At 47.6% G+C, this 25185-nt stretch overlaps 2 protein-coding genes and 1 long non-coding RNA gene across 7 annotated transcripts in view; 2 read left to right on the forward strand and 1 right to left on the reverse strand.

Moving 5' to 3' along the window:
• The first annotated feature begins 80 nt into the window (after positions 1-80).
• Positions 81-6974, forward strand: Vhl (von Hippel-Lindau tumor suppressor). Its single transcript, NM_052801.2, has 3 exons — positions 81-437; positions 3581-3703; positions 4648-6974. The coding sequence occupies exons 1-3, from the start codon at positions 200-202 to the stop codon at positions 4842-4844; spliced, it is 558 nt and encodes a 185-aa protein (NP_434688.1). The 5' UTR covers positions 81-199; the 3' UTR covers positions 4845-6974.
• Positions 6975-13685: 6711 nt separating this feature from the next.
• Irak2 (interleukin-1 receptor-associated kinase 2) overlaps positions 13686-25185 on the forward strand; it is a 56508-nt gene continuing 45008 nt past the window's right edge. The window contains exons 1-2 of one of the 3 annotated variants that reach the window (XM_039107858.2): positions 13686-13842; positions 21769-21951. In XM_039107858.2, the coding sequence (XP_038963786.1) occupies positions 13749-13842; positions 21769-21951 (277 nt within the window). In that variant the 5' untranslated portion in view covers positions 13686-13748. The remainder of the gene's footprint in view (positions 13843-21768; positions 21952-25185) is intronic. The other 2 variants (NM_001025422.1, XM_063286304.1) reach the window with 2 other exon arrangements.
• LOC120102364 (uncharacterized) lies at positions 15376-23506 on the reverse strand. Of its 3 annotated transcripts, none has more exons than XR_005503822.2 (3): positions 22653-23506; positions 21789-22000; positions 15376-15654 (listed from the first exon to the last, which is right to left on the reverse strand). It is a non-coding gene; the product is annotated as an uncharacterized LOC120102364 (long non-coding RNA). The 3 variants fall into 3 exon arrangements; XR_005503823.2 differs by lacking the exon at positions 15376-15654 and adding an exon at positions 15698-15960; XR_010065902.1 differs by lacking the exon at positions 15376-15654 and having other exon boundaries at positions 19970-22000.

A 25185-nucleotide genomic window follows, 5' to 3' on the forward strand; every position in this document is an offset into this window, starting at 1 on the left:
CTCCATGGTCCCGCCCACCACCTGGGACCCTGGCTCTGTGCCGCCCCGCCCCCCAACTTGAGGGCTCTAGGCGGCCATTTCCGCGTTAAAGCCGGACGGAGTACTTCTATTGCTGGCAGACCTGCCCCGGAGCGCGTAAACCCGCACGCTCGCGCCGCCCACGTCCAGCTCGCGAATCCGGAGGCGTCCGGTTCCAATAATGCCCCGGAAGGCAGCTAGTCCAGAGGAGGCAGAAAGGATGCCGGGCTCTGAAGAGATAGAGGCTGGGCGGCCGCGGCCGGTTTTACGCTCTGTGAACTCGCGCGAACCCTCTCAGGTCATCTTCTGCAACCGCAGCCCGCGCGTCGTGCTGCCTTTGTGGCTCAACTTTGATGGTGAGCCTCAGCCCTACCCGACCTTACCACCGGGCACCGGCCGCCGCATCCACAGCTACCGAGGTACGAGACGCGCGCTAGGCCGCGGGTACTGTAACAGGCCCGGCGCCTTCTCTCCAACCCCGAGCACCAGGTCCCTACTCACTGCATCTACCCCTAGGAACGCCCGGCCCCTACCAGTGCTTTCGGATGCAGTGTACCTAGTTCTCTGTCAGGTTCAGCATGCGAACCTGACTTCGTGCTGACAACTTGGAGAGATACAGACAGATACTTGAACAGACGAGAACCAGCCTGTGTCATAATTGCTGCGATAGGCACCGGGGCTCAGAGGTTTGCGAAAGCATGGGCAGAGTCTGGGTGCGTTTAGGTAAAGAGCACGCCTCCTAGGAAAACGGGAGTAGAGTAAGAGTCAGCCGAGGGAATTAACAGTTGTAGCTGGGGGACCGCCTTTACCGATTGGCCTCTTGACCGAAAACAAGTTGAGTATGGAATATCGGGTTGAACTAGTGATCTTCCTGCCTGCCGTCACTGACTTCAGGTTTGTACCAAACCTGACCATGTGTGCTTTTTCCCACTGATTTCCAGAATCAGTGGAAAAAAGTTCTGTCCTGCCTGGATGGCTATGGAAAGCAAGTGAGACTGCTTTCAAGTGTAAAATCCCAGGACTCAAGAAACTGAGGCAAGATGACTGCTCCAGGCTTTTTTTGTTTGCTGCCAAACAGTGAGTGGAAAAGTTCAAAAGGTGTTTTTGGCCCTAGAGAATGGAGCTGTTTGACACTGCCTCATTTATATATTGAAAAATGAACCCAGATGTGGGTGTGGGTAGCCCAGGACTCAGGAGGCCAAGACAGGAGGATTTCAGTGAGTTTGAGGCCAGCCTGGGTTATGCACCAAGATTGTGTCTGAAACAAACAAAGACAGCTGAGTGACTGGGGAGTTTGTAGATCATGCTGGCCTCTCACTGAGATCCAACTTCCTCTGTCCCCTGAGAACTGGGATTAAAGCAAAGGCCTTTGTCACCAAGGCCAGCTCACACTGCCTCAGCGCCCAGGTCAGGCAGCTGGCAAGTTTCCTGTAACTCCCGCTCCACGGTTCTGATGTCCTAAATGGCTGCTCTTGCTTGGGAAAAGAAAACATAATTTTGGCAGTTTGAATAGGAATTACTCCTGTAGGCCCATATATTTGAACTCTTAGGGAGGAGTCCTAAGGATTAGCTTGAAAGTGGTGAAGGATTGATGGGTGTGACCTTGTTGGAGGAAATGCCACTAGGGATGGGCTTTTAAAGTTTCAGAAGCCAAAAGCAAATTCAGAATCTCTCTGCCCACACCCTTGGATCTGGATGTAGAGAAACTAGAGGTTACTTCTCCAGTACCGAGTCTGTCTGGGTGCCACCATGCTTCCTTCGCATCCTGCTGACAATGGAACCATCCAGGGAGGACCTTGGTAGAACTTTTCTCCTGATGGTAGCCTATTTAATGAGTTCGTGCGCCAGGCCAGGTGTGGTGCTACAAACTTGTAGTAACTTGGAGAACAGGTGGAGGCAGGAGGACCAGGAGTGCAAGCCAGTCCGGGCTACGTGATACCTGGACTTAATGAAAACAATAAGATGAAATAAACTGATGCTTCTCAAAAAAAAATTTTTTTTTGATATAGCAAGGAGAAAGGGATGTTCTTACACTTGGAGATGTAGCATTTGTTTTTCAGTGCTAGTGACGGTTTTCCCTATGTGTACGTGTGTTTGCTTGAGGATGAATCTGTATCATGCATGTGATGTAGGCATGGAGGCCAAGCAAGAGGCTCTGATCCCTGGAAACTTGTTACAAATGTTTGTTAGATGCCACGGGGGTGCTGGGAACTAGACCTGGATCCTCTGCAAGAGCAACAAGTGTTTTTAACCGCCCCCGCCTGTCTGTTGGAAAAGGGGCCTAGCATGTAGCCATCAGTCTTTTTGTTTTTGTTTTTGCCTTTGCTTTTGTTTTGTTTCGTTTTTTAGAGATGGGGTTTCTCTGTGCAGCCCTGACTGCCCTGTAACTCACTCTGTAGACCAGCCTGGCTTTAAACAGATCTGTCTGCCTCTGTCTCCTCAGTATTGGGATTAAAGGCTTCCCCACCACCACCTGGCTGCAGTTTGTTTTCACACCAAACTTTTATAGTGTTTGATGATGAAGAACTGAACAGGAATCAAAATTTCTGTAGTTACTTATTTTACATAGAGACTTGTGTTAATTTTGTAGTCTCCAAGATTTGTCTGTGCCTGATTTATTAAAAAAAAATTGGGGGGTGGGAGTGGGGGTGGTTGGCAACTGCTGGGGATTGAATTTAGGACCTCACTCATGCTAGGCAGCACTCTGTCATTGTGCAGTATTTCAGTACTTGTCTTATAAAAAGAAGGCAGGCACGGTGTGGAATGCCTGTAATTCCAGTGTTAATGAGGCTGCAGCAGTAAGGTTGAGACCAGCTTGAGCTTGAGATCCTGTCCTAAAAAGGTTTGTATCAGTTTTGAGCTGGGCTCATAAAACTATAGCACTTACTGGCAGGTAGGAGGCCTGGGGTTAAATCCCCCACATAACAAAATACCCACTGAGAATTCAAGTAAAGTTCAAAACATCTACTAAGTCTTCAAGTAGGTTTGTGTCCCATGAAAGATTGCCGTATTTTAAGGTAGTTTTACTCTGAAACATTCTCATCTCTGAGGTTTGCCTCCTTGGTTAGTACTGTCTGCCCCATTTTTAAAATGAAGATATAATGTATGCTTGAAAATGCAGAGATCTCTGCTGGAGAATGTTTGGCAGTTGCAGCAACACCTAGTGAAGTTAGCCATGAGAACTTTTCTGTCACTCCACAAGGATCCTTCCTGCCCTTCTCACTCAACCCCTTCCCTCCCAGAGCCAAGCTCTCATCCGCTTATCTCACTATGCATTCGTTTACCTGTTCTTACCCAAAGTCCTCCTGTGGCCTCTCCACATAGTCACCTTTCACATCGAAGTGTGCAGTGAGATCGCCAGCCCTCCCTAGACCTAGATGCACTTTTCCTCCATAGTCGCAGATCCCAGGTGCCTTCTCATGAGTAAAGGTTCCTTCCTGAGGACTGCTGTTGCCTTGCTCAGTAAGCAGAGTGAGAGGCAAATGTTTCATGTGGCTTGAGGTAAACAAGTGCCATACCCAGTCCCATGTGGCTTCTTACCATCCTCTGTTTGCATTGACAGGTCACCTTTGGCTCTTCAGGGATGCGGGGACCCATGATGGACTTCTGGTTAACCAAACGGAACTGTTTGTGCCATCCCTCAATGTTGATGGACAGCCTATTTTTGCCAACATCACATTGCCAGGTTGATAGTCAATCTTACATTTTTATTTTTCTTATGAAATAAGACCTTGGGGCTGGGGATTTAGCTCAGTGGTAGAGCACTTACCTAGGAAGCGCAAGGCCCTGGGTTCGGTCCCCAGCTCCGAAAAAAAGAACCAAAAAAAAAGAAATAAGACCTTGCTTTCTAACCTAGGTTACCCTGGAGCTATGTAGCCCACACTGGCCTTGAACTTAGAAAACTATTCCTGCCTCGGCTTTTTGAGTGCTGGGATTGTAGGCTTATGTTAACACACTGGCCCAGCATTTGAAAAAGATAGGGGTGCACATTGTAATAAGTGTTACCATAGATGAAATAGAAGTATTTATTTCTCTGTCCTGTGTTGAACAAAGATGTGTCTCAAAAGCACTTTGGTTTCCCTCCTAAGATGTTGGCTAAGCCAAGGCATCTCCTGTAGCATTGTGACCTCTGGTCTTGTTACAGACTGGTGCCCTGGGATCCCAGAACAAAGCACAGTAGGACAGCATAAAGCTGGGCCTGATCCCAGAACAAAGTACAGTAGGACAGCATGAAGCTAGCCTGGCTGCTCAGCCCTGTGATCCCAGCTACTCAGGCGGGGAGTGGATCACAAGTTCTGAGACCATCCCTCTAAATGGCTCACGGTGCTTTGGTATCTCTTGGCATGTGACACTCTCTCCCAAACTGACCTTGCTGGGCCTCCTTAAGGCTTAGACTCAGAGTTACTGGGGCCACTTCACATTTGATTATTTGGAAAAAAAAAACCCAGGCCCCGTTCATGAGCCAGGTGTGAGCACAGTGAGACCTGCTGAAGTGGCGGTGTCACATGTGCTCCACTTTTTATTTTACCTACAGTGAGTCACAAGGTAAGCGTAATTGTTGTTGCTTGGGCATGTCTGTCTCATGTGACTGGAGCCTGCCTCAGAGGACTTGGTTTCCTACCTTTGCAGTGTATACCCTGAAAGAGCGGTGCCTTCAGGTTGTACGGAGCCTGGTCAAGCCTGAGAACTACAGGAGGCTGGACATCGTCAGGTCGCTCTATGAAGACTTGGAAGACCACCCAAATGTGCGGAAAGACATACAGCGGCTGACCCAAGAGCACCTCGAGAATCAGGCCCTGGGAGAGGAGCCTGAAGGAGTCCACTGAGATTACTGGTCCTGAATTTCGGCCTTGATGGTCTGAAATTGATCTACACATAGGACAGGTCACTTTCTTTCGGTTTTAAAATGGTTCATTCTTGGAGTAAAATATCCATCATGTAAAAGAAAGTTAACTAACATCACTGAGCTTTGTAGTGTTTAAGACTAAACCTGCAAAGTGCCACCGAGTCTGCCCTTTCTAGAGCATTCATCAGAAGAAGCTGTTTTCAGTTTTGCTTCCTAGTAAGGCTGGATGTTCAGCATAAGGATGTTAGTGTGAGCAATTCGCAGGAGTTGCTCTGTGTCCTCTAATCTGAAGAATACAGCCTCGTATGAACAGAGCCCCACCGCTCACTTGGGGAAGGCTGAGAAGGCCCTAATGCTGGGATGGACATCCTGTAGAGGCCCAGTGCCTAATGTGTGTGGAGTCTTCAGTCAGTGTTGGAGGAACAAACCATTGGGTACTTAGTGGGAGAGTTGGAGGGCCTGGCTCTCTGTCTGAGGAAATCTTAAGTGTACATGTAAAGGAACAGCTTAGCAGCTTCTGTTTAGAAAGAACTTTCTCTTGAGTTTCCATGTCTCAGCACTTTCTTTCTACTTTGTTAGTTTATTTTATTTTATTTTTGAGACTTGTGTAGCCCAGGTCAGCCTCAGTCACTCCGGAGGGGATGCTGGTCTTGAATTCCGGATCCTCTGGGAGTGTGTCAGCATTGGGAGCACATGGGTGCACCACAGTCTGCTCTGTTCTTGCTTTTCCCATTTTGAGACGGGCTCATACTGTAGCCCTGCCTGGCCTCAAGCTAGAGTCAGCCCTGTCTCCCCACCCAGTCTGGCTGCTTAGACTGGGTGGGCTTCCCATATTCACTGCCCCAGACAGCAGAGACGAGCTGTCCTTGTGTTTAGGTCTGGTTTTGAGAGTTCCTTCTCTGAGGAAGCTGCTGGCAGGAGCAGGGTTTCTGTTCCTTCCCGTCAGCCCCTAGCATTCCAACTGGGCGCCGCACTCTGCTTTGGCAGGCGCTAGTTATGCTTCGATGGGAGAGGGGAGTGAAGCTCCCCTCAGCCACACACTCCAAACCATGGGTCCCAGAGCAGTCTGCAATGAGTAGTAGTTTGTGGGCAGTCACAGCTTTTCTTACATATTCAAATATTGATGTTCACTACTTCTATCAAACATTTTGTAGAACATAATTTTTTATTTGTTTTTAATTCCTCAGCAGAGAAAAATGAGAGAAGCTTGGGCATTGTGTGTGGCACACACCAGAAAGGACAGTCAGCTGAGAGGGTGCAGAAAGGCTCTTGTGCGCTGGCTCTCAGCTGCATGTAGTCCTGTAACCCAGTGTTCTCTCTAGTACACATTTTAATTGGTTAAAGCACTTTGTCCTGGCCGAGATCATAAGGTATATACAGTTTTGTGGCCTGATTTTTCATTGAACTTCATTGTTTTGTTTTCCCCTCTTTTTCGTTTTTGGTTTTGTTTTTGGTTTGTTTTTTGCTTTTTGTTTTATCAAGATAGAGTTTCTCTGTGTAGCCCAGGCTGTCCTGGAACTCCCTTTGTAGACCAAACAACTGATTACTGGCCTCAAACGGAGATCTGTCTGCCTCTGCCTCTCCAGTGCTGGGATTGAAGTATGCCTAATCTTCATCTAACTTAGTAACTTGTCTTTTCCATGTTACTGCACACACTGTCTAAATTCCGGTGTGCTAGCCTCTCCCTTTGAGGGTGACTGTTGGGAGTATTTGTCTCAGTCCTGGGCTCCTTGAGTGCAGTCTGATGCTCTAAGATCAGCAAAATCACTGAACTTAATACTGACACTCCTGCCGCCCTCTCAGCGTCTCTCCTTAGTCTGCAGCATTCCATGAGTGAAGGGGCCACAGGCCAGTGTGGAGCCTGTGTGTGGGAAGTCAGCAGGTGCCGAGCTATTGCAACATTGGTTTTATTTTTTAAACCTATCTCTGTCTCTAAAAGATGTAATGTTTGTCTTATTTAACTGGAAGTTTGAATACTGTTCTCTGTGCCTTAGGACATGAGTCACTTGTCCTTGCACATCCTGTAAGTGTGTTCCTCAGACTTTGTACTCTCCTTTGAGTTCTCTGAAAAAGCTGACCTTTAGTACAATAAACGGTGCTAAGTGAAGGAAGCTAGTGTGTTGTGCTACCTTTTTTTTTATTAGTTTTTTAAATTATTTTATTTATATCTCAATTGTCCCCCTCTCCTGGTCCCTCCTTCCAGAGTTCTTTCCCTTCCCCTCTGATAGGGCACTCCCCCACCCCCATTGTGTTACTTTTTAACTGGGCTTTTCCCTGTGGGAGCAGAAATGTCTGCTGAGTGCTGTGGGGGTGGGACAAGAAACAGAAACAAGGTCTCAGTTTGCAGTCTCTTGTCAGCCTTAGATTTTTCTAATTTAAAATTATTTATTATAGCTTTTGTTTTCCTTATAAAAATTAAGTATCTGTAAAAGCATTTAAACACTGAAGAAATTGGTGACAAAATACTCAGCTAGGTGGCCCACTCTTGTGATCCCAGAACTCTGCAAGCATTTGAGGCATTTGAGTCAGGAGATAGAGGTCATCCTTTATTGCACAGTAAGTTCCAGGCTAACCTGAGCTGTTAAAGACCTTGTCTAAAAGAAACAACTGGCTGTAAAGATGGCTCAACAGTTAAGAGCTCTTCTTTTAGGAGATCCAAGTTTGGTCCTCAGCACCCAAATCAGGTGGCTCACAGCTATCTATAACTTTAACTCCAAGGGATCTAATGCCTCTGGCCTCCAAGGTCACCTGCAGTTTTATGCACACACCCACATACAGACATACACACAGATAAGTCTCTCTTTTAACTTTTTATTGTGACTTTCACAGGCACCCCAATCCCATCCATCTCCCTGTCCCTTCGTATCTGCCCTCCACCCTTTCAACCTTCCCCCCAAAAGAAAACAACAAAAACATCCTGATGTGAGAGTTGTCGTGTGTCACAGTGTGTCTCACAGCACTCTTGTGCTCACATCTTGCCAATGTTCATTGCAGTGAGTCATTTGTCTGGTTTGAGGTCGCTGGCTTCTGCTGCACTATGAATCCTCACGAGGGTTCCTCCAGGATAACCTTGTGACCTTGTGTCATGGAGATCCTGCAGCTTGGATCTGCAGGATGCCCCAGCAGTTCATAGACGGGGCGGATGTTGGGGTGAGCCAATTCAAAGCTGTGGACCTGGGACTAGATGTTGGCTGAGTTGGTCAGCCCACCACCACCTTTCCCACACCCACACCAGCACAGTGAGCTTCCCAGCACTGCCTGGGGCTAGCTCACCCAAAGCCATAGCCAACAAGGGCAGGGTTAGCTCTCCCACTCTCACACCCTCAGGGCTGGCTCATCTGTGCCCATGTTACCAGAACCAGCTCTACTATGCTGCCCGGGTGAGGGACAGGGCCCACACTTCAGAGTGCTGCAGTTGAGGGAGGGCGTGGTATCTCACCTACCATGTCTGTCCTGCATTCACTCTCTCGGGCCAGCTCACTCCTGACCTCTGTCACCACAGCCATCTCTACTGTGCTTCCCAGGTATGCTAGGCCCACTCTCCTGAGTGCAGAAGCCAGTGAAGTGTGGGGCCAGCTCTGTATAACCCTTGGACATCAACATGGTCCCAGGTGGCAGTCCAGCCCAGACATGGTCTTTGATGGTAACATGAGCCACAGACATCATCGACACAGACATGGGTCTCAGTGACAGCATAGGCAGGGATTTCACCGTGGCTAAGTGACAGGGCAGGCCATTCACATCAGGGTGTTCCTCTCCCCTCTCAGCCTCCAGCCCTACCTCCCTCCACAGTGCTCAAACCATTCTGTCTGATCTACAAAGCAAGTTCTAAACCAGCCAGGGCTACCCAAAGGAACCCTGTCTCAAACAAACAACCAAAAAAGCTATGAAACAACCAAAAAAAAAAAAAAAAAAAGTAAGGTAAGTTAACACAGCTGAGGCAGAGGGCACTGGGCTTGGGATTAGTGCAGTAGAGAGACATGTGTGTCTCAGTGGGGGAGCACTTGTGTCAGAGGCCCTGGGTTTGATCCCTAGCAACACACATACACACACACACACACCACACACCACACATGCACGCACAAACACGCACGCACGCTAGCTCTGGTCCCTGGCCTGTCTGAAACTCCAGTATCGCCTCTGAATTCCTGGCCTCAACTACTACCCTGCCTTGGCCCTTACCACACATACCTGACATTCATTAGGGAAATATGCTGGCGAGTTTTCATGTTAACTTGACACAAAGGTAAAGTCATCTGAAAAGAAGGAATTTTAAGGGGTTGGGGATTTAGCTCAGTGGTAGAGCACTTGCCTAGGAAGCGCAAGGCCCTGGGTTCGGTCCCCAGCTCCAAAAAAAAGAACCAAAAAAGAAAAAAGAAGGAATTTTAATTGAGAGGAAAAAAAAACCTCCATAGGATTGGTCTGCGGGCATATTTTGGTTGATGGTTGATGTGAGAGGCCAGGTCCATCGTGAACAGTGCCAGGCCGGAGCTACTGGTCCTCAGGAGCTGCTGTAGTAAGGCAGGCTGAGCACAACCAGTGAGTGGCACTCCTCCACGGCTTCTGCTTCAGTCCCTGCCTCCAGGTTCCTGCCCTGTTTTGAGTTCCTGCCCTGACTTCCCCCAGGGGAACTGTGGACTGAAATAAACCCTTTCCTGCCCTGATGGCTTTTAGTCCTGGTATTTATCAGCAACAGAAACCCTGAGGCAGCACAGCAGAGATTAGATAAGGTCTAAGGTGGTTATAAAAAAACAAAAAACAAAAAACAAACAAACAAACAAAAAAAAAAACTGAGCAAATGCACCAAATTATAAACAAAGGCCTGAAACTAGTTTCTAAATTAGAGCTTATATAAGTGGAAGCAGGGGTAGGGTAACTTCTAAGTAGAAAAAGTTAAAACAGGCCTGGGAGCTGCCCCCCACAAATTGTTACTAATACCAGAGTAGATAACTCAAGCCCAGGAAAGTCGTGGGGGACCACGTATGGTAACTGGGGGAGGGTTAGTTAGGCAAGGAATTCACCTCACCAGTCGCTCACCTGCAAGGGGGTGGCATTCTTTTAAGTTTTCTGAACTTGCTGGCCTGGAACTTGTGATTTCCTATCTTAGTCACCTGAGTATTTGAGTTCAATGTGTGCTCCATTAGACCCCAGAAATAACTCAAAGAAGATGCTTGTGGATTGTTTGACCTTGGACTCCTGGATTCAGATGATTCTCTTGCCTTGGTCACGGAGTCAGTAGCTGATGGTGGGTGCCCAGCTAGAAGGTGGCTGATATCTTTAAAAACTCCATTTATTTGGGGCCCAGAGAGATGGCTCTGTGGTTTACAAACCCTGATTCTCTTGAAGATGACTGAGATTTGAGTCCAGCACTCACACAGCAGCTTGCAACTGTCCACAACTGCCTGAAACGTTAGCTCCAGAGACTCTAGTGTTCTCTTCAGACCTCTATGGGTACCAGACATGCAAGTAGTGAGTGCATAGACATACATGCAGGCAGAACGTTAGTGTGCATAGAATAAATAAAACCTTCAAAAATTACATTTACTTACTTGAGCATGTGGCACATGTCTTTAACCTGTGTGACTTCAAGAGCAGTTTGGTCTACATAATTACTTCCAGGCCAAAGCTACACAGTAAGGCTGTGTCTCAATAATAAACAAGCAAACAAATAAATAAAGTTACATTTATTTATTTCTGCGTGTATGCATTCGTGTGAGGTGGGGCATGCATGCCTGTGCCAGGGTATACATAAGGTCAGAGGACATTTGGGAGTTGGTTTTCTTACACCATGTGGGTCTTAGTCATCAGTTATGGCAGTTGGGATGGTTTGTCTATGCTCTGCCTGGGGAGTGGCACTATTAGAAGGTGTGGCCCTGTTGGACTAGGTGTGGCCTAGTTAGAATACATGTGTCCCTGTGGGTGTGGGCTTTAAGACCCTTGTCCTAGCTGCCTGGAAGCCAGTATTCTACTAGCAGTTCAAGATGAAGATGTAGAACTCTCAAACTCCTCCTGCACCATGCCCTCCTGGATGCTGCCATGCTCCCACCTTGATGATAATGGACTGAACCCCTCAACCTATAAGCCAGCCCCAGTTTATTGTTGTTCTTTACAGGAATTGCCTTGGTCATAGTGTCTGTTTACAGCAGTAAAACCTTAAGACAGCTGGAGAGATGGCTCAGTGATTAAGAGCACTGACTGCTCTTCCAGAGGTCCTGAGTTCGAATCCCAGCAACCACATGGTGGTTTACAGCTATCTGTAATGGGATCCGATCCCCTCTTCTGGTGTGTTTGAAGAGTGACAGTGTACTCACACACATTAAATAAATAAATCTTAAAAAAAAAAAAAAGCATCAGTTACCTTTACCTGCTGGGCTATCTCCCTGGTTCTTTTTTTTTTTTTTTTTTTTTTTTTTCCCCGGAGCTGGGGACCGAACCCAGGGCCTTGCACTTCCTAGGTAAGCGCTCTACCACTGAGCTAAATCCCCAGCCCCATCTCCCTGGTTCTTAAAGGTGGTTTTAAAGATGTTTTCATTACATTTATTTATTTGTGTGTGCACATGTGCGTGCGTGCGTGCGCGCGCGCGTGTGTCTGTCTGTCTGTCTGTCTTGCACACACATTTATGAATGTCAGAGGACACGTAGAGTCAAACAACTTTTGGGAGTTCGTTCTCTTCTTCCACTATGTGGGTCTCAAGGATTGACTTCCATTTGCCAGGCTCGGTGGCAGGTACCTTTCTCTGCTGAACTACCTGGACCACCACTGATAAAGGATAATAAAAGAGAAACCACGCAGAATTTGTGTGTGTGTGTGTGTGTGTGTGTGTGTGTGTGATGATGATGATGAGTGGGTGTCTCCTGGGTCTTAGCCCAAGGTCTTGGTCATGCTAGGCAAATGCTAACTTAACATGGGCTTCAGTCTTAGCCCTATTTTACTTCTGCTTGAGACAGAATTTTTCTGAGTTTCCCAGACAGCTTCAAACTTTCAATTCTCCTGTCTTAGCTTTCCAGGTACCTGGACTGTTGGTGCGTTCCATCATGCCAGGCCTGCAATACATGGATGTCAATCCCACTTTTTATTCTTTTCAACTTTAAATAGACATAGCCCAGTAGACAATGTTTTTCTGTCTAGTCCTGGCTAACCTGGAACTCCCTCTGTAGACCAGGCTGGCCTCGAACTCAGAGCTCCACCTCCCTCTGCCTCCCAAGTGCTGGGATTAAAGGCATTCCCCAGCACTGCCTGGCTTGTTTTGCTTTTTTAAACACTGGTGAACTGTGGGTCCTGTGAACCAAAGTTACGTGTTTTCTGGTTCATAAACTTTTCCTTGAATTGGGAAAGTAAACAAGTCTTGTGCTGAGCAAGCTATGAAGAGGATCTAGGGGCATCACGCCTCACAGACTGGAGAGGATCATCATCTTCCTGGAGGGTAAGACCCATCCCGATGTTAGATGGGCTCACGTTTACTCCACAGACTCTAGTTTCAGGAACTTAGGAGATAAGCAGAACAATGAAATACTTGCCTAGCATGCCAAGAACCTGGGCTTGATCCAGACATGGCAGAGAAATAACGTTCAAAACAATGACCTAAAGATTGGAATGGTGGCACACACCTTTCATCACAGCAATCGGGAGGCAGAGACAAGTGGATCTCTGTGAGTCTGAGGTCAGCCTGGTCTACAGAGTGAGAACCAGGACAGCCAGAGCTACACAGACAATACATTTTAAAATGAGCTTATTTTTTTTCACGTGTTTTTTTTTTTTTTTTCCCGGCACTGGGGACCGAACCCAGGGCCTTGCGCTTCCTAGGCAAGCGCTCTACCACTGAGCTAAATCCCCAACCCCATGAGCTTTTTATTTTTGTTTTTATCAAGATAGCCACCAACGGCTAAAATGAATTTCAAGTTTTACATTTTATCTTGTGTGCACAAGTGTTTTGACTGCATGTATGTCTGTGTACCATGTTGCATGTCTGGTCCCCAAGGATGTCAGAGCTATCCAATCTCTTGGAACTGGAGATGGGGATTATTGTGAGCTGCTATGTTGGTGCTAGGAACTGCTTTTTCAAAAGTAGTACGGACTCTTAACCACCGAGGCAGTTCTCCAGCCCCATCTCCCCAAATACAAACCTTTTATCGACATGAAAACTATGTATTATTATTTGTTATTTTTCTATTTTTGGTTTTTTGAAATAGGTTTCTCTGTGTACGCCCTGGCTGTCCTGGAACTCATTCTGTAAGCCAGGCTGGCCTCCAACTCAGAGATTCACCTGCCTCTGCCTCCTGAGCGCTGGGATTAAGTGCGTTCACCACCAACTGCACAGTCTACTTTTTAATTAATTTAATTGAGAAAGTCTCACTTTGTAGTCTGGTTGGCCTGCCTTGGAACTCAGTGTGTGTAACCAGACTGGCTTCGAACATGTGACAGTCCTTCAGCCTCAGACAACTGAGAGCTGAGGTGACCGGTGTGTAACATGCCCGGCGCAATCTAAATTGTTCAGCACATTGTTTAATTCGCTCATTCTCCCCACAATGAAGGCAACATCTCTGGGTTTTCTCTGCTTAAGTCTCACCAGCACCTGTTAGATGAGTGTATTCCAGGTGGCCGTGGAGGTCGCGTTAGCCAGCCTCAGGGAGTGCCTTGGAACTCTGGGTTGTACAGTGACTTTCCCAGGACCTTGATCCACTCCTGGTACTAGCTCGTGCTACTGAATGCCACTGGGGGGCATTGGCTTCTCTGCTCTCAGCCATGGCTTGGGTGGAGTGTACTACCGCGCTAGGCCGCTCGGGGGCGCTCGCTCGCTTACCCAGTACGGCCCCAGGCAGCGCCGCCCTTTGCTAGGGAAGCCACGGCCCTCCGCCACCGGCTCAGTCGCCGCGCAGTCTCGCCATGGCTTGCTACATCTACCAGCTGCCGTCCTGGGTACTGGACGACCTGTGCCGCAATATCGACACGCTCAGTGAGTGGGACTGGATGCAGTTCGGTGAGTTTGACGCCACTCTCAGCCAGGACCCGAGATAGATCCGCGCCTACTCGTGTTACCTGAGGCCGGGGAATGCCTGTTTAGAATGCTGCTGCTTTGCTTTAGTTTGCAGACCGACCTGGAGCTGCCTATGAACTTGCTCTTGGCCTAGGCTGGTCAGTTCCCCCTGTAGCAGCTAGGTGAGTTTTGTTTGTCTTTGTTTTGATTGTGGAGCTGTAGAGTCTATGGACCCGCTGTCTGCCCAGTTGCTCTTTTGCCGGGGGCTGGGTTATAACCTCATCACTTTGCTGCCTGTGGTGTCCCGGGCCACTCTCCTAACTTCCCTGAAATTTGGCTTAATCTGTAAACTGCAGGTGACAAGTGTAAGAATTTTATACAATTATAAGAATAAAATAGTGTCAAGAACGTACCCTCCCCGCCTTAGTGTCGTCATTCTGTGGCATATTTTCCATTCTTATTTTGAGACAGGGTCACATTATATAGCCCTGGCACTTGCTTTGTAGACCAGGCTGGCCTGGAACTCACAGAGATCTACCTGCCTCTCCCTCCCAGATACTGAGATTAAAGGTGTTGGCCACCATTCCTGGCTAATCATTTATTTTCTACAGTGAGGGAACTTTGATTCTAGAGCCTTGTGCCTGTTAGGAAATCACCTACCACTGAACCATATCCCAGGCAATGTTGTTTTTTTTTGTTTTTTTGTTTTTGTTTTTTTTTTTTTTTGTCTTTTGAGACCTGTTACCTGTTTTTGTTTTTGTTTTTAATTTAGCCCCGGTTGTCTTGGAACTTGTCCATCCTGTCTCAGTCTCTTAAGTGTGGAATTATAGATTTGAACCTTAGTATTTGGGGTGGGAGGGGTAAGGGACTCATGTAGCCCAGGTTAGCCTTGGATACCCTCGAACTTCTGACCCTCCTGCTTCCACTTTGGAATACTGGGATTACAGGCTCGGTCTATGTAGTGCTGGGGATGGAACCTAGTAAAGAACCGTATACCATGTGAGCAACAACCGGTCCTGTAGGTCAAAAGGACATAGTAACAGTGGTTATTCAGTGCAACTGTTGTCACTTAATTTCCTTTTTGTTTTTGTATTTTTTTTTTTCAATCCAGTGTTTCTCTGTGTAGCCCTGGCTGTCCTGGAACTCACTCTGTAGATCTGGCTGACCTAGAACTCAGAGATCCACCTGCCCCTGCCTCCCAAGAGCTGGGACTAAAGGTGTACGCCACCACTGCCCAGCAATGACTTGTGTGTTTATAAATTTTATCTTATGTGTTTGTTGTGTTTTCAATTGAGCCCAAGGCCTTGTGCCCGGCAGGCAAGCATTTTGCCAGTGAGCTGTATAATTTCTTAAACGAAGTAATTTATATTAATGTATGTTCCATTGTTATTGTTTTTTTTTTTTTTTAAATACAGGATCTCATGTAGTCCAGCCTGGCCTAGACCTCATTACCTAGCTAAGATTGAATTTTTGGTCTTCCTACTAACACCTCTCAAGTGCTGGGATTATGTGTCACCATGCCTGACTTCAGTAAAATATTTTGTAATTAAGATGTTTATGATACTGGAGGCTGGCGAGATTGCTCAATGGGTGAAATCAGTATCAAGCCCGTGGGCCTGAGTTCCATCCCTGGAAGGAGAGAACCCACTCCACACAGTTGTCCTGTGACATGAGCCATGTATGGCACTTACTAAGGAGAGTGGGCACACCTGTGTGGTCCTGCAGTTTGAATATATGTCACATGTGTGAGGAGTAGGGCACTCCTCCGTGGTAAAGCACTCAACTAACGCGTGTTCCTAGGTTCCACCCGGAGCCCTGCGAATGAAAAGAAAACAAGAAAGGGAAAAATAAGTATTCTAAGGTCGTGGTCCTCAGCCTGGGAATCTTTTCTTTAGGTGGCAATGGCAGAGACATCTCTACTTGTCACATCTCGGTAGATGCGGTGGCAGCCCCTCAGCACGAAGCTCGGCTGCCCCCAAGACTCAGCAGTGGCTGGGTTCAGGGACCCTTTTTACCCAGGAAGAAAGGGTGTTGATGTGCAAAGTCCGGTAGAAGTCAAGAGCAGAAAGACGAGCCCCCGGTTCTCCACAGGGATAAGCATTCTTAGCTTCTGTGAGGCATCTGTAACAAACGTTCCTGCTCATGTTTGCTTGCTTCTGACCCTGCAGCCCCACAGTGCTCAGGTCCGTGCCTTCTGGTCTCTTTCCTAAAGGCACTTAAGTGTAGACACTTCATATTTCGACCATCTTGTCATTTCTGTACACCAGTTATACTCGACAGACAGCCTGCCTTTTCTCCTCTTAAAATACAGCCTAGGGTATTTCACCTTGATAGACATTTTTTTTCCCTCCCAGCTTTCTATTGTATAGCTCAAACTGGTGGTCCTCCTGCCTCAGCTCCTCTGAAGCAGGGGTTGTATACACCTGGCAATGAACTCTTTTTCTCTTAAAAGCATTTTCACTCTTTGTAGTGGTCTGGGATGATGACATCTAAGATAAAGGGAAATGGCTCTCTGTTGTGCCCTCAGCCTTCCTGTCCCCTCCTTGCAGGCTCTGTCCTAGTTCAGGGTGCCCAGATTGTCCAGGGAACTCTGTGTCCCAACACTTGGGTGATCTAGACTGACTTGGATTCTTTCCTGGCCAGCTATGTGTGTGTAGGCAGGGGCAGTGGTCTTTAATTAATTTTTTTTTCATTTCAGCCAAGCCCTGAACTACACATAACCTTCTGTTCCTAGAATATTAATGTTAGAGGCACATTTTTGACTTTGGGGGAAAAAACCATTGTTAAAAAATTTTATGGACCAGGTGTGGTAGTGGTGCTGGCAGCACACACAACTTTAATCCCAGGACTCAGGAGGCACAGGCAGGCTGATCTGTGAGTTTGAGGCCAGCCTGGTTTACAGAGAGGATTCCAGAAAGAAAGAAAGAAAAAAATTTATGAGGCTGAAGTGTGGCTCAGTGGTAGAGTGTGTGCTTACTGTGCCTAAAGCTCTGGGTTCGGCTACTGGAATGAAATAACACAGGGAGGGAGGGAAGGAGGGAGGAAGGGAAGAAGGGAGGAGGGAAGGAGGGAGGGAGGAAAGGAGGGAGGGAGAAGTTAGTGGGTAAGAAAAAGCCTGTTACACAGATGTGTAATTCCCAAATTTAGGAAGCAGAGGTAGGAAAATCAGGATCGAATTCCACTCCAGCCTGGGCTACTTGAGAGCCTGCTTCAAAAGTCAAAAAACAAGCAAGCAAGCAAATGGTAAACAAATAAATAGCAAACAAACCCATGATCAACCATCACATAATCCACACATGTAAAGAGCACCTCACAAACAAACCTATGATCAACCATCACATAGTCCACACATGTAAAGAGCACATCACAAACAAACCCATGATCAACCATCACATAATCCACACATGTAAAGAGTACCTCACAAACAAACAAGCAAACCCATGATCAACCATCACATAATCCACACATGTAAAGAGTCCCTCACAAACAAACAAATCCATGATCAACCATCACATAATCCACACATGTAAAGAGCGCCTCAGTGCCCTTAACTCATTCACAGAGCTATGATCGCACACACTCTTGTATACACCATACATTCCCCCAGCCCTTGCCCCCTCCACTCTAGGTGTTTTCTGTTGTAGCATTTTATGTGAGTGGGACCATCTCAAGTGCACTGTCCTTTATGAATGGCTTTGTCATTTAGTGAGTCTTAAGGGGTCGTTCATGTTGTAGTGTATGTGAGTTGTGAATCACTTTCCTTCCGTCCCCTCCCTCCCGCCTCTCTCCCACCCCTCCCATTTTTCTCATTTACTCTCCTATTCTCCCTTCCTCCCTTTTCCAGTGATGAAAATGGAACCAAGGGTCTCTCAAATGCTGGGCATGTACACCATTAATGAGCTGTACCCCTTGTTCTAGTCTCTCTCTCTCTCTCTCTCTCTCTCTCTCTCTCTCTCCACACACACACACACCCCTCATCCTCCCTGCCTCTACCTTACTGGCTTCCTTTGGACCTGGTCTTTGCCTATGATCCAACCTTAGGTGGCTGCATTTTCTCAGCCCAGAGGCTGCTGTGAGGCCAAGGCTAGCCCTCCCTGTGCAGCTGGCAACTGGTCTCAGGACTCTGGTTTTCCTGGCCCCCAAAGGAGGGAGAATGTGGATTGTCCTTCTATTCCGAAGTCTAGGCTGCTGAGTCAGTCTAGCAAAAGTGATCTTGTGCTGTGGTCCTGGGAGAGACTGTGTGGGAGTGTGGGAAAATCTAACACGGTTTAGAAAACCCACAGCCACAACTGTGCACACTCCTTTGGATCAGTTGGTAGACATCTGCCTTTGATTGATTCTCTGTGGTCAGAGCTGCGCTCAGTTGCTCTTGGGGAGAAGACTTGTAGTATCTGTCTGAGTCTGTGTAAAATGGGGTTCCTAAGTGTCATCTACCTGGGAGTGTGCACAGGGACCCCTGCAGGAGCCCCTTAACTGCACCTCTCTCCTTGCTCACTGCGCATTTCAGCCTTTGTGTACTGCCTAGCTGTGTGACCTCATGCAAGTGACTGTGTCTCTGAGCCATTCATCTGTTAAGAGGCTGAAGGAATACAGAGCTTTCCCTTGCCCTACCAGGATGACTTTGGCCAGTCAGGAGAGGGGCAGATGACACTGGGGAGGGTCATTTCAGGAGGGTGGGCTGCCCCTGTTCTGGAGGACTTTAAAGATGGGTAAGCTTGGGGCTGGGGATTTAGCTCAGTGGTAGAGCGCTTACCTAGGAAGCGCAAGGCCCTGGGTTCGGTCCCCAGCTCCGAAAAAAAGAACCAAAAAAAAAAAAAAAAAAGATGGGTAAGCTTTCCCCAGGATTCAGGAATCAACATGAAATAATGGTTTCTCTGTGAGTATAACACATTGCCAAATGCTATTTCAAATCTCCCAGAATAGTGAGTTCATCGTATCCATGGAGTCACCCATGAGGTCTAAGAGGAAACGGAGGCTCTGGGAAAGGTGATAGGCCTTTGCTAAATGCACAGCAAATTCTGGGGGGATTTGAACCAGGGCTGCTCACTCACATGCTGTGTCTGTCAGCTTTCAGGCACTGTGACTAACACCCTAGGGAATCAATAGCCTTAGAAAGAAGAAAGCACATTTTGGGAGATTTTAGCATGTAGTCTCTTGATTCTGCGTTGCACCTGTGGCAATGTCTCATGACAAAGCCTCTTTATGGAAGGGGCTGGGCTCCCATAAGCCCACTGAGAGCACATCTCTGAGTACTGGGGAGACTCCCTCTGGGTCTCATCTCTTAAAGTTCCTACCTCTCCAGGTACTAAACGGGACCAAGCCTTTAGCATAGGGCCTTTTGTGGGACACCAGACCTGAAGAGTAGCATTCCCACACATGGGAAAGTCTGGAAGATTGAGTTGCCTGAAAGCAACCAGTAGGGTTCCTCGAGTCTATTAGGTAGGGCTTTGATTTTCTCTCTTCCATAATGACCAGATTAATAAGAGTTATGGCCTAGTGGGGGCCCTTGTCAGTGACTGGATCCTTCCTCCCTCCATCTCTGCTTGTCCTACCCCTGGGTGCAGTGCTAATGGATCAGTACCTTAAGAGATACCGGCTTCAACTAAACTGTCCCTTTTCAAAGGCACACTGGAGTTCACTTCCTGTTTCTCTTGGGAGGAAATTGAAATTCACAGAGGCTCTAAGCTCTGGCTGGTGCCCTGGCTGTAGGAGCCCCACTATTGCCAGTGTCCTTACTGGGCTAGCTTTGGTATGACGTCACACGTTCCTCTTTGCTCCTTGTGAACAGTTGGAAGGGGACTCTGAGCCTGCTTAAATCACTTCCTGCTGGCTAGGAATCTGATGTGGAGTTTCCAGTGACTAAAACTGAAACTCTGGAACTTTCCATTCCTACAGGGCACTTCTGGCGACTCTCTCTGAGGGAGAATGATATGGTCCTTCCTCATTTATCCAGAGGGGACTGACAGTGTATGGACTGTTGTGTTTATCTGGGCTCTGATGGCTTCCGTAGTCCTACAGAGTTCTTAGCTCTTCCTGTTCCCGGCTCTGTCCTCCCAAGCTCATACTCCAAACAGAAAAGCTCCGTGGAGCTTTGGAGTTAGCAGTTTACTCTAGAGCTCATCCTGGTCTGGTGTTTAATGCTTAATGGCATTTTTCTTTGGTGGTGCTGGGACTCGAACCCAGACCCTCATGCACGGGAGGCAAGCGCTACACCAGCAGAGTACACTCATAGTCCCCAGCCACCTGACTCTGTGTTCACATACATTCCTGTTCTGTGATTTTTCTTTTTTAACTCCTCATTTTTGTTCAGTTTTGTTTGGCTGTCCTGGGGACGGGGCTGAGGGTCTCCCGCACGCACTGGCTGCTGTTCCTTCTTCATGCCGCCTTGAAGTCTCTCTCTCTCTCTCATGCTTTCCTATGTCAATAAACTAAGTGGCAAGGCTGGTCGTGGTGGGTCATGCATTTAATTCTAGCACTTGAGCTAGGAGAAGGCAGATTCCTGAGAGTTCAAGGCCAGCTTGTTCTATAGAGTGAGACCCTATCTCAAAACAAACAAACAAACAAACAAACCCAATCAGTGGGATACTATGTAACAACTAAAAAATGCCATTTAAGAGCTGGGAGTGTGGCTCAGTGGTTTAGCATGCATGAGGCCCTAGTTTTGAGCCCTAGTTCTTCAAAACACAAAAGTTCATTCACTCAAACTGACAAATTCCTTATGGGTTAGACAGCAAAGCTCAGAGTGAGGTTATACAGGATGAGTCTCTGGGTTCAGTACCCAGCACCATGCCAATAAAAACAATAATAAAATTAATGTTTTTTGATAAAAAAAAAATTAAGACAGGGTCTTACTATGTAGTCCAAGTTGGCCTGGAACTCACTATGTAGACCAGGGTGGCCTCAAATTCACTGAAGACCTCTTGCCTCTGCTTCCAGGGCGTTAGTATTAAAGGCATTCACCATCAAGCTTGGCAAACAGTAATGCAACTACAAAGTAGCCATTTATGAGGCGCCTGGATCAACTGGGAGAAGCTTGAACTACAGCATTAATAAATAGAAGAGGCCTTAACTATTGTCCATCAAATTCTGTGTAAAGCCAGCACCTGGGATTGGGGATTTAGCTCAGCGGTAGAGCGCTTGCCTAGCAAGTGCAAGGCCCTGGGTTCGGTCCCCAGCTCCGGAAAAAAAAGAAAAAAAGAAAAGAAAAGAAAAGAAAAAGCCAGCACCCGTGTGAAGGACTAGAGGACTTAGCTTGGTGGAGTTGGCCTGGGAGGGTGGGATACAGTGTGTCTTTTCCATCTATTTTATACCAAAAAATAAGAATATTGGAGGCTGCTCTGGACTGCACAGCAAGACCTTGTATCAAAAACAAGGTAAGAGAAGGGGAGCGTAGTATTATTGCCAACATAGTTCCTTGCAGTTCTTCCCCGAGCTTCAGAGTTAGCATGGCGCCAACCCCGTGGGCCGTCTTGGTTCCTGTGACAGTTCTACCATTTGTCACTCATCGATCATAGACATGCTAGTTTTTCCGACCAGGGTTGAGACTTAGTGAGCCAGGGGCTCAGGGAACAACATCTGGGGACACTTGTTGGGGTCCTGCAAGAACAGGGAGGGCATCCCTAAGGCTTAGGGCTTCCCTACCTTGCTGCCCTCCACTCCTCTGCATCCTACCCTGCTGCCCTGAGCCAGCCAGTTTCTCCATTTGAGAGGCAGCAGTGATGGGGACACTTGCTGGGGTCCTGCTCCCCACCGAGGCTTATGCTGGGGAAGAGACCATTCCAGGCAAAAAAACTACAGAGGTTCATGGCTCCCAAACTCCTAAGATCTTCATCCTTCTGGGATGTAGTAGCCACGTTGACAGGGAGGAACAGTGACTCTCCCTTGAGGCAGTGCCTCCAGCTCTAAGCGGAATCCTCTCTTGCCTTCCAGCTTCCTATGTGATCACAGACCTGACACAGCTGAGGAAGATCAAGTCCATGGAGAGGGTTCAGGGGGTGAGCATCACCCGGGAGCTGCTGTGGTGGTGGTCCATGCGGCAGGCCACTGTCCAGCAGCTGGTGGACCTCCTGTGTCACCTGGAACTCTACCGAGCTGCCCAGATTGTCCTGAGCTGTGAGTAACCATCTGTCCCCAGGGGAGTCTCTCAGCGAGGGCTGTGTGTCTGAAAAGACATTATCGATCTTTTGTCAGTACAGTGGGTGGAACTGAGTGGGCCCAGGTGAACTGTCTGCCACTGGGTTTCACCTCAATGCTAGGACCCTTCTTTTTTCCCAGGTTAAAGCTCACACACCGAGTCATTTATTTCCCAGATATAACAGGCCTACTATGTGTTATACTTGGCCCTGGGTTTATCAGGAGAAACACTGACTAGCCACGGATCTAAAAACTTTCATTTGAAATTTAAAAAATATTGGAGGCCAGGGAGTAAGGGCACATGTCGCTGAGGCCTCGTGACCCAAGCTGGATCTCTGGGTCCCGCAGGGTGGAAGGAGAGATGCCACAAAGTTGACCTCTGACCTCTGCACATGTGCTGCGGCAGTTGTACCTCTCCGCACAAACACGCAAATTTTAAAAACAAAAATACTGGGGAGACGCTTAGGAGACAGTAAGCAGCAGGAAAGAAGGGAGAATAAATGGATGGAGAGATAAAAGTTATGGGGTAGGAAAGCCTCCAAGGACTGTGGTCAGGGACGGCTGGTCCAGGAGAACATCCTGGAAGGGGGGCTGGGGACGCAGCTCAAGAGAGAGCACTACGTAGCATGTGTAGACCCTGACTTCCAACTCCAGTTCTACAGAAAAGAAACATGGAGTACCTGAGACGTGTGAAGACCCCATGTGGGCTCTGAGGTTGACCCATGTGGGGATGGGAATGGCTGCCTTCTTTGCCAGCAGACCCAGGGTGCGAACTTGCCTGGATGACCCTACACTTTCTTTTAGAGCGAGGATAGGGATTCAAGAGCCCCAGCCTCAGAGCTGCTGCACACATGGGCTTTTGGGGCTACCCTGGGACTATGTCTACTCTTCAGCCACCAGGTAACTAGGACTTACTGTGCGTGGGAACCTATGGTTAACATACAACAGCTTTCCCTTTTGGGGCTTAAATAGGAGGCGCCTGTTCCAAGCAGGCCTGCTTCTGCGTTCCCAGAAATTGTCTCACAAACCAAACCTCTACCTGGTGGCCATGGCTTTCCCCTGGCTTCTGTCTCTGTTCTCTGTACTTGACTTCCCAGTCTCATTCCAGTCTCCTTCCAGGTCCTTCCCTCAGACTGGACAGGGCTCACAACTCTTTAGAACTGGCTGGAACTGATCCTGTCCTGTTCTGAGATGTGCAGATCACTATTCCTCATCCCCATTCCCTGAGGGCCAGTCAGAGAGGCCTTGGACAAGATATGGCTGAGTGAGTTCAAGCATGACCTGGGAGAATTTCCTTTCAAAGGCTCAGACCCTCCCATTGTCCTGCAAAGGGGTCAGCCTGGATGCCGAGCAGAGCCCTCTCTGGGAGTCTTGGAGCCTGGGGTCCCTGTGACCACTGGAACCAGGAGGCATTTCATTTGATCATTGTGACCAACCCCCCCAAGGATTGTGACCTCAATTTTGGTTTCTCTGTCTTCTTAGAAATCTGAAATGTGGCAGATGCTAAGAAATGATAATGTTTAGCTGGTATGGTGGCAAATGTCTGAAGTCCAGTCCTTGGGAGGGAGAGGAGGAGGGTCAGGAATTCAGAACCAGCTTTGGCCACATGAGTTCAGGGCTAGCTTGGGCTACATGAGATCCTGCCTCAAAAAAAGTGTTTTATATTTTAAAAGAACTAATTATAAACTCTTAATGACTCCAGAGGAAACGAGGGAGGGTCCCCAGAGGGTAAGGAAGAACTGCCAGCTCGTGTGCGGTCCCAGTGTGGTTACAGCTGGTCCTCTTTGGGGAGGCAGATTAGTTGGGCCAGGCAAAGGGATGGTGTCCCATCAGGATGTGTGAAAACAGAGAAAGAACCCCAGAGGCTCCAGGCCATACTCCACGACCACTGACAGCAGAGATCATTGACCAATCTAGGAAAAATCGTGTAGGTCAACAAAGGCAGAAGTACCAGATTTAAAGAAACACCCATGTACCAAGCTCAATGGTACTTAATCCCAGTGCTCAGGAAGCAGAGGCAGATGAACTATAAATTCTGGGTCAGCCAGGGCTACATACAGAGGCCCCCATCTCAAAAACAAACAAGTAAATAATAGACGTATGGCTTGAGGTCCTAGGGTCCAAAGTCCATGGGGTCTCATCTGGATCCAGGGCCCAGTGCTCCACTCTCCCACGGAAAACCCCTGGCTTTTGGTTGCTTAGAACCCTTCTCAGGCCAGACCGTTCTGTTTGCGGTTTATGCACCACCACCCCCAATCCCCAGTTTTCCCAAAACATTTCTATTTTGTTTAGTCCTTCTAGCCCAAACCACCCGAGGTCGGTCCCCACTACTCTTGTCCCCTGGCCATCCTTGTGGGATTCTGACTGCTCACCCTGCAGCATGTCCTCAGGCAACCCACTTCCTTTTTCTCACACTCGCTGATTTCTTAATAGAGGGGGAAAAAGTTGTCTAGAGGTGAACAACCAGGGCCTGTGTGCAGGCCCTCAAGTTCCTGTGTTAGGCATGCTCTGAGCCCCTCTTCTAACCAAGGAATTTAATATTTTTTTTAAAAATGTATTTTTATTTATATGAGTACACTGCAACTGTCTTCAGACACACCAGAAGAAGTCATCGGATCCCATTACAGATGGTTGTGAGCCACCATGTGGTTGCTGGGAATCGAACTCAGGACCTCTGGAAGGGCAGTCAGTGCTCTTAACCACTGAGCCATCTCTCCAGACCAAGCTATTTTTTGTCTATTTATTAATTACTTGGCCCCGCTGCAGTTAACCTGAAAAACTGACTTCTACTCACCACTTTTTGTTTCCTTTTTTTTTTTTTTTTTTTTTTTTTTTTTTTGATTCTGGGAATGGAACCTAGGACTTCATACATGCCAGACAACACACTTAGGCCCCCTAATATGTGTGTGTGTGTGTGTCTGTTTACCTATGTGTATATATGTGGGGAGGGTGGGGAATGTCGGGTGTGGTGTGATACAGTCTTATTGTGTTGCCTGGCAGCATGGAACTTGCTATCTAGACCAGGCCAACTTTGAACTCACAGAGATCTGCCTTCCTCTGCCTCCCAAGTGCTGGGATTGAGGACGTGTGCTACTATGCTTGGCTCCTACACATTTCTTTCTCTTGCTTTTTTATAAAAAAAAGATTTGTGTATTTTTATTTTATGTGTATGAGTGTTCCGCCTACATTTATATATGTGCACTACATGTGTGC

The sequence above is a fragment of the Rattus norvegicus genome, chromosome 4 (assembly GCF_036323735.1).
Source record: "Rattus norvegicus strain BN/NHsdMcwi chromosome 4, GRCr8, whole genome shotgun sequence".
In the NCBI taxonomy this organism is placed as follows: Eukaryota; Metazoa; Chordata; class Mammalia; order Rodentia; family Muridae; genus Rattus; species Rattus norvegicus.

Excerpts from the sequence above, each read along its gene's own strand:
- Vhl (NM_052801.2), top strand. The coding sequence starts at position 200 with ATGCCCCGGAAGGCAGCTAGTCCAGAGGAGGCAGAAAGGATGCCGGGC. Across the intron at positions 438-3,580 it reads CCGCATCCACAGCTACCGAG|GTCACCTTTGGCTCTTCAGG; the intron begins GTACGAGACGCG and ends TTGCATTGACAG. Across the intron at positions 3,704-4,647 it reads TGCCAACATCACATTGCCAG|TGTATACCCTGAAAGAGCGG; the intron begins GTTGATAGTCAA and ends CTACCTTTGCAG.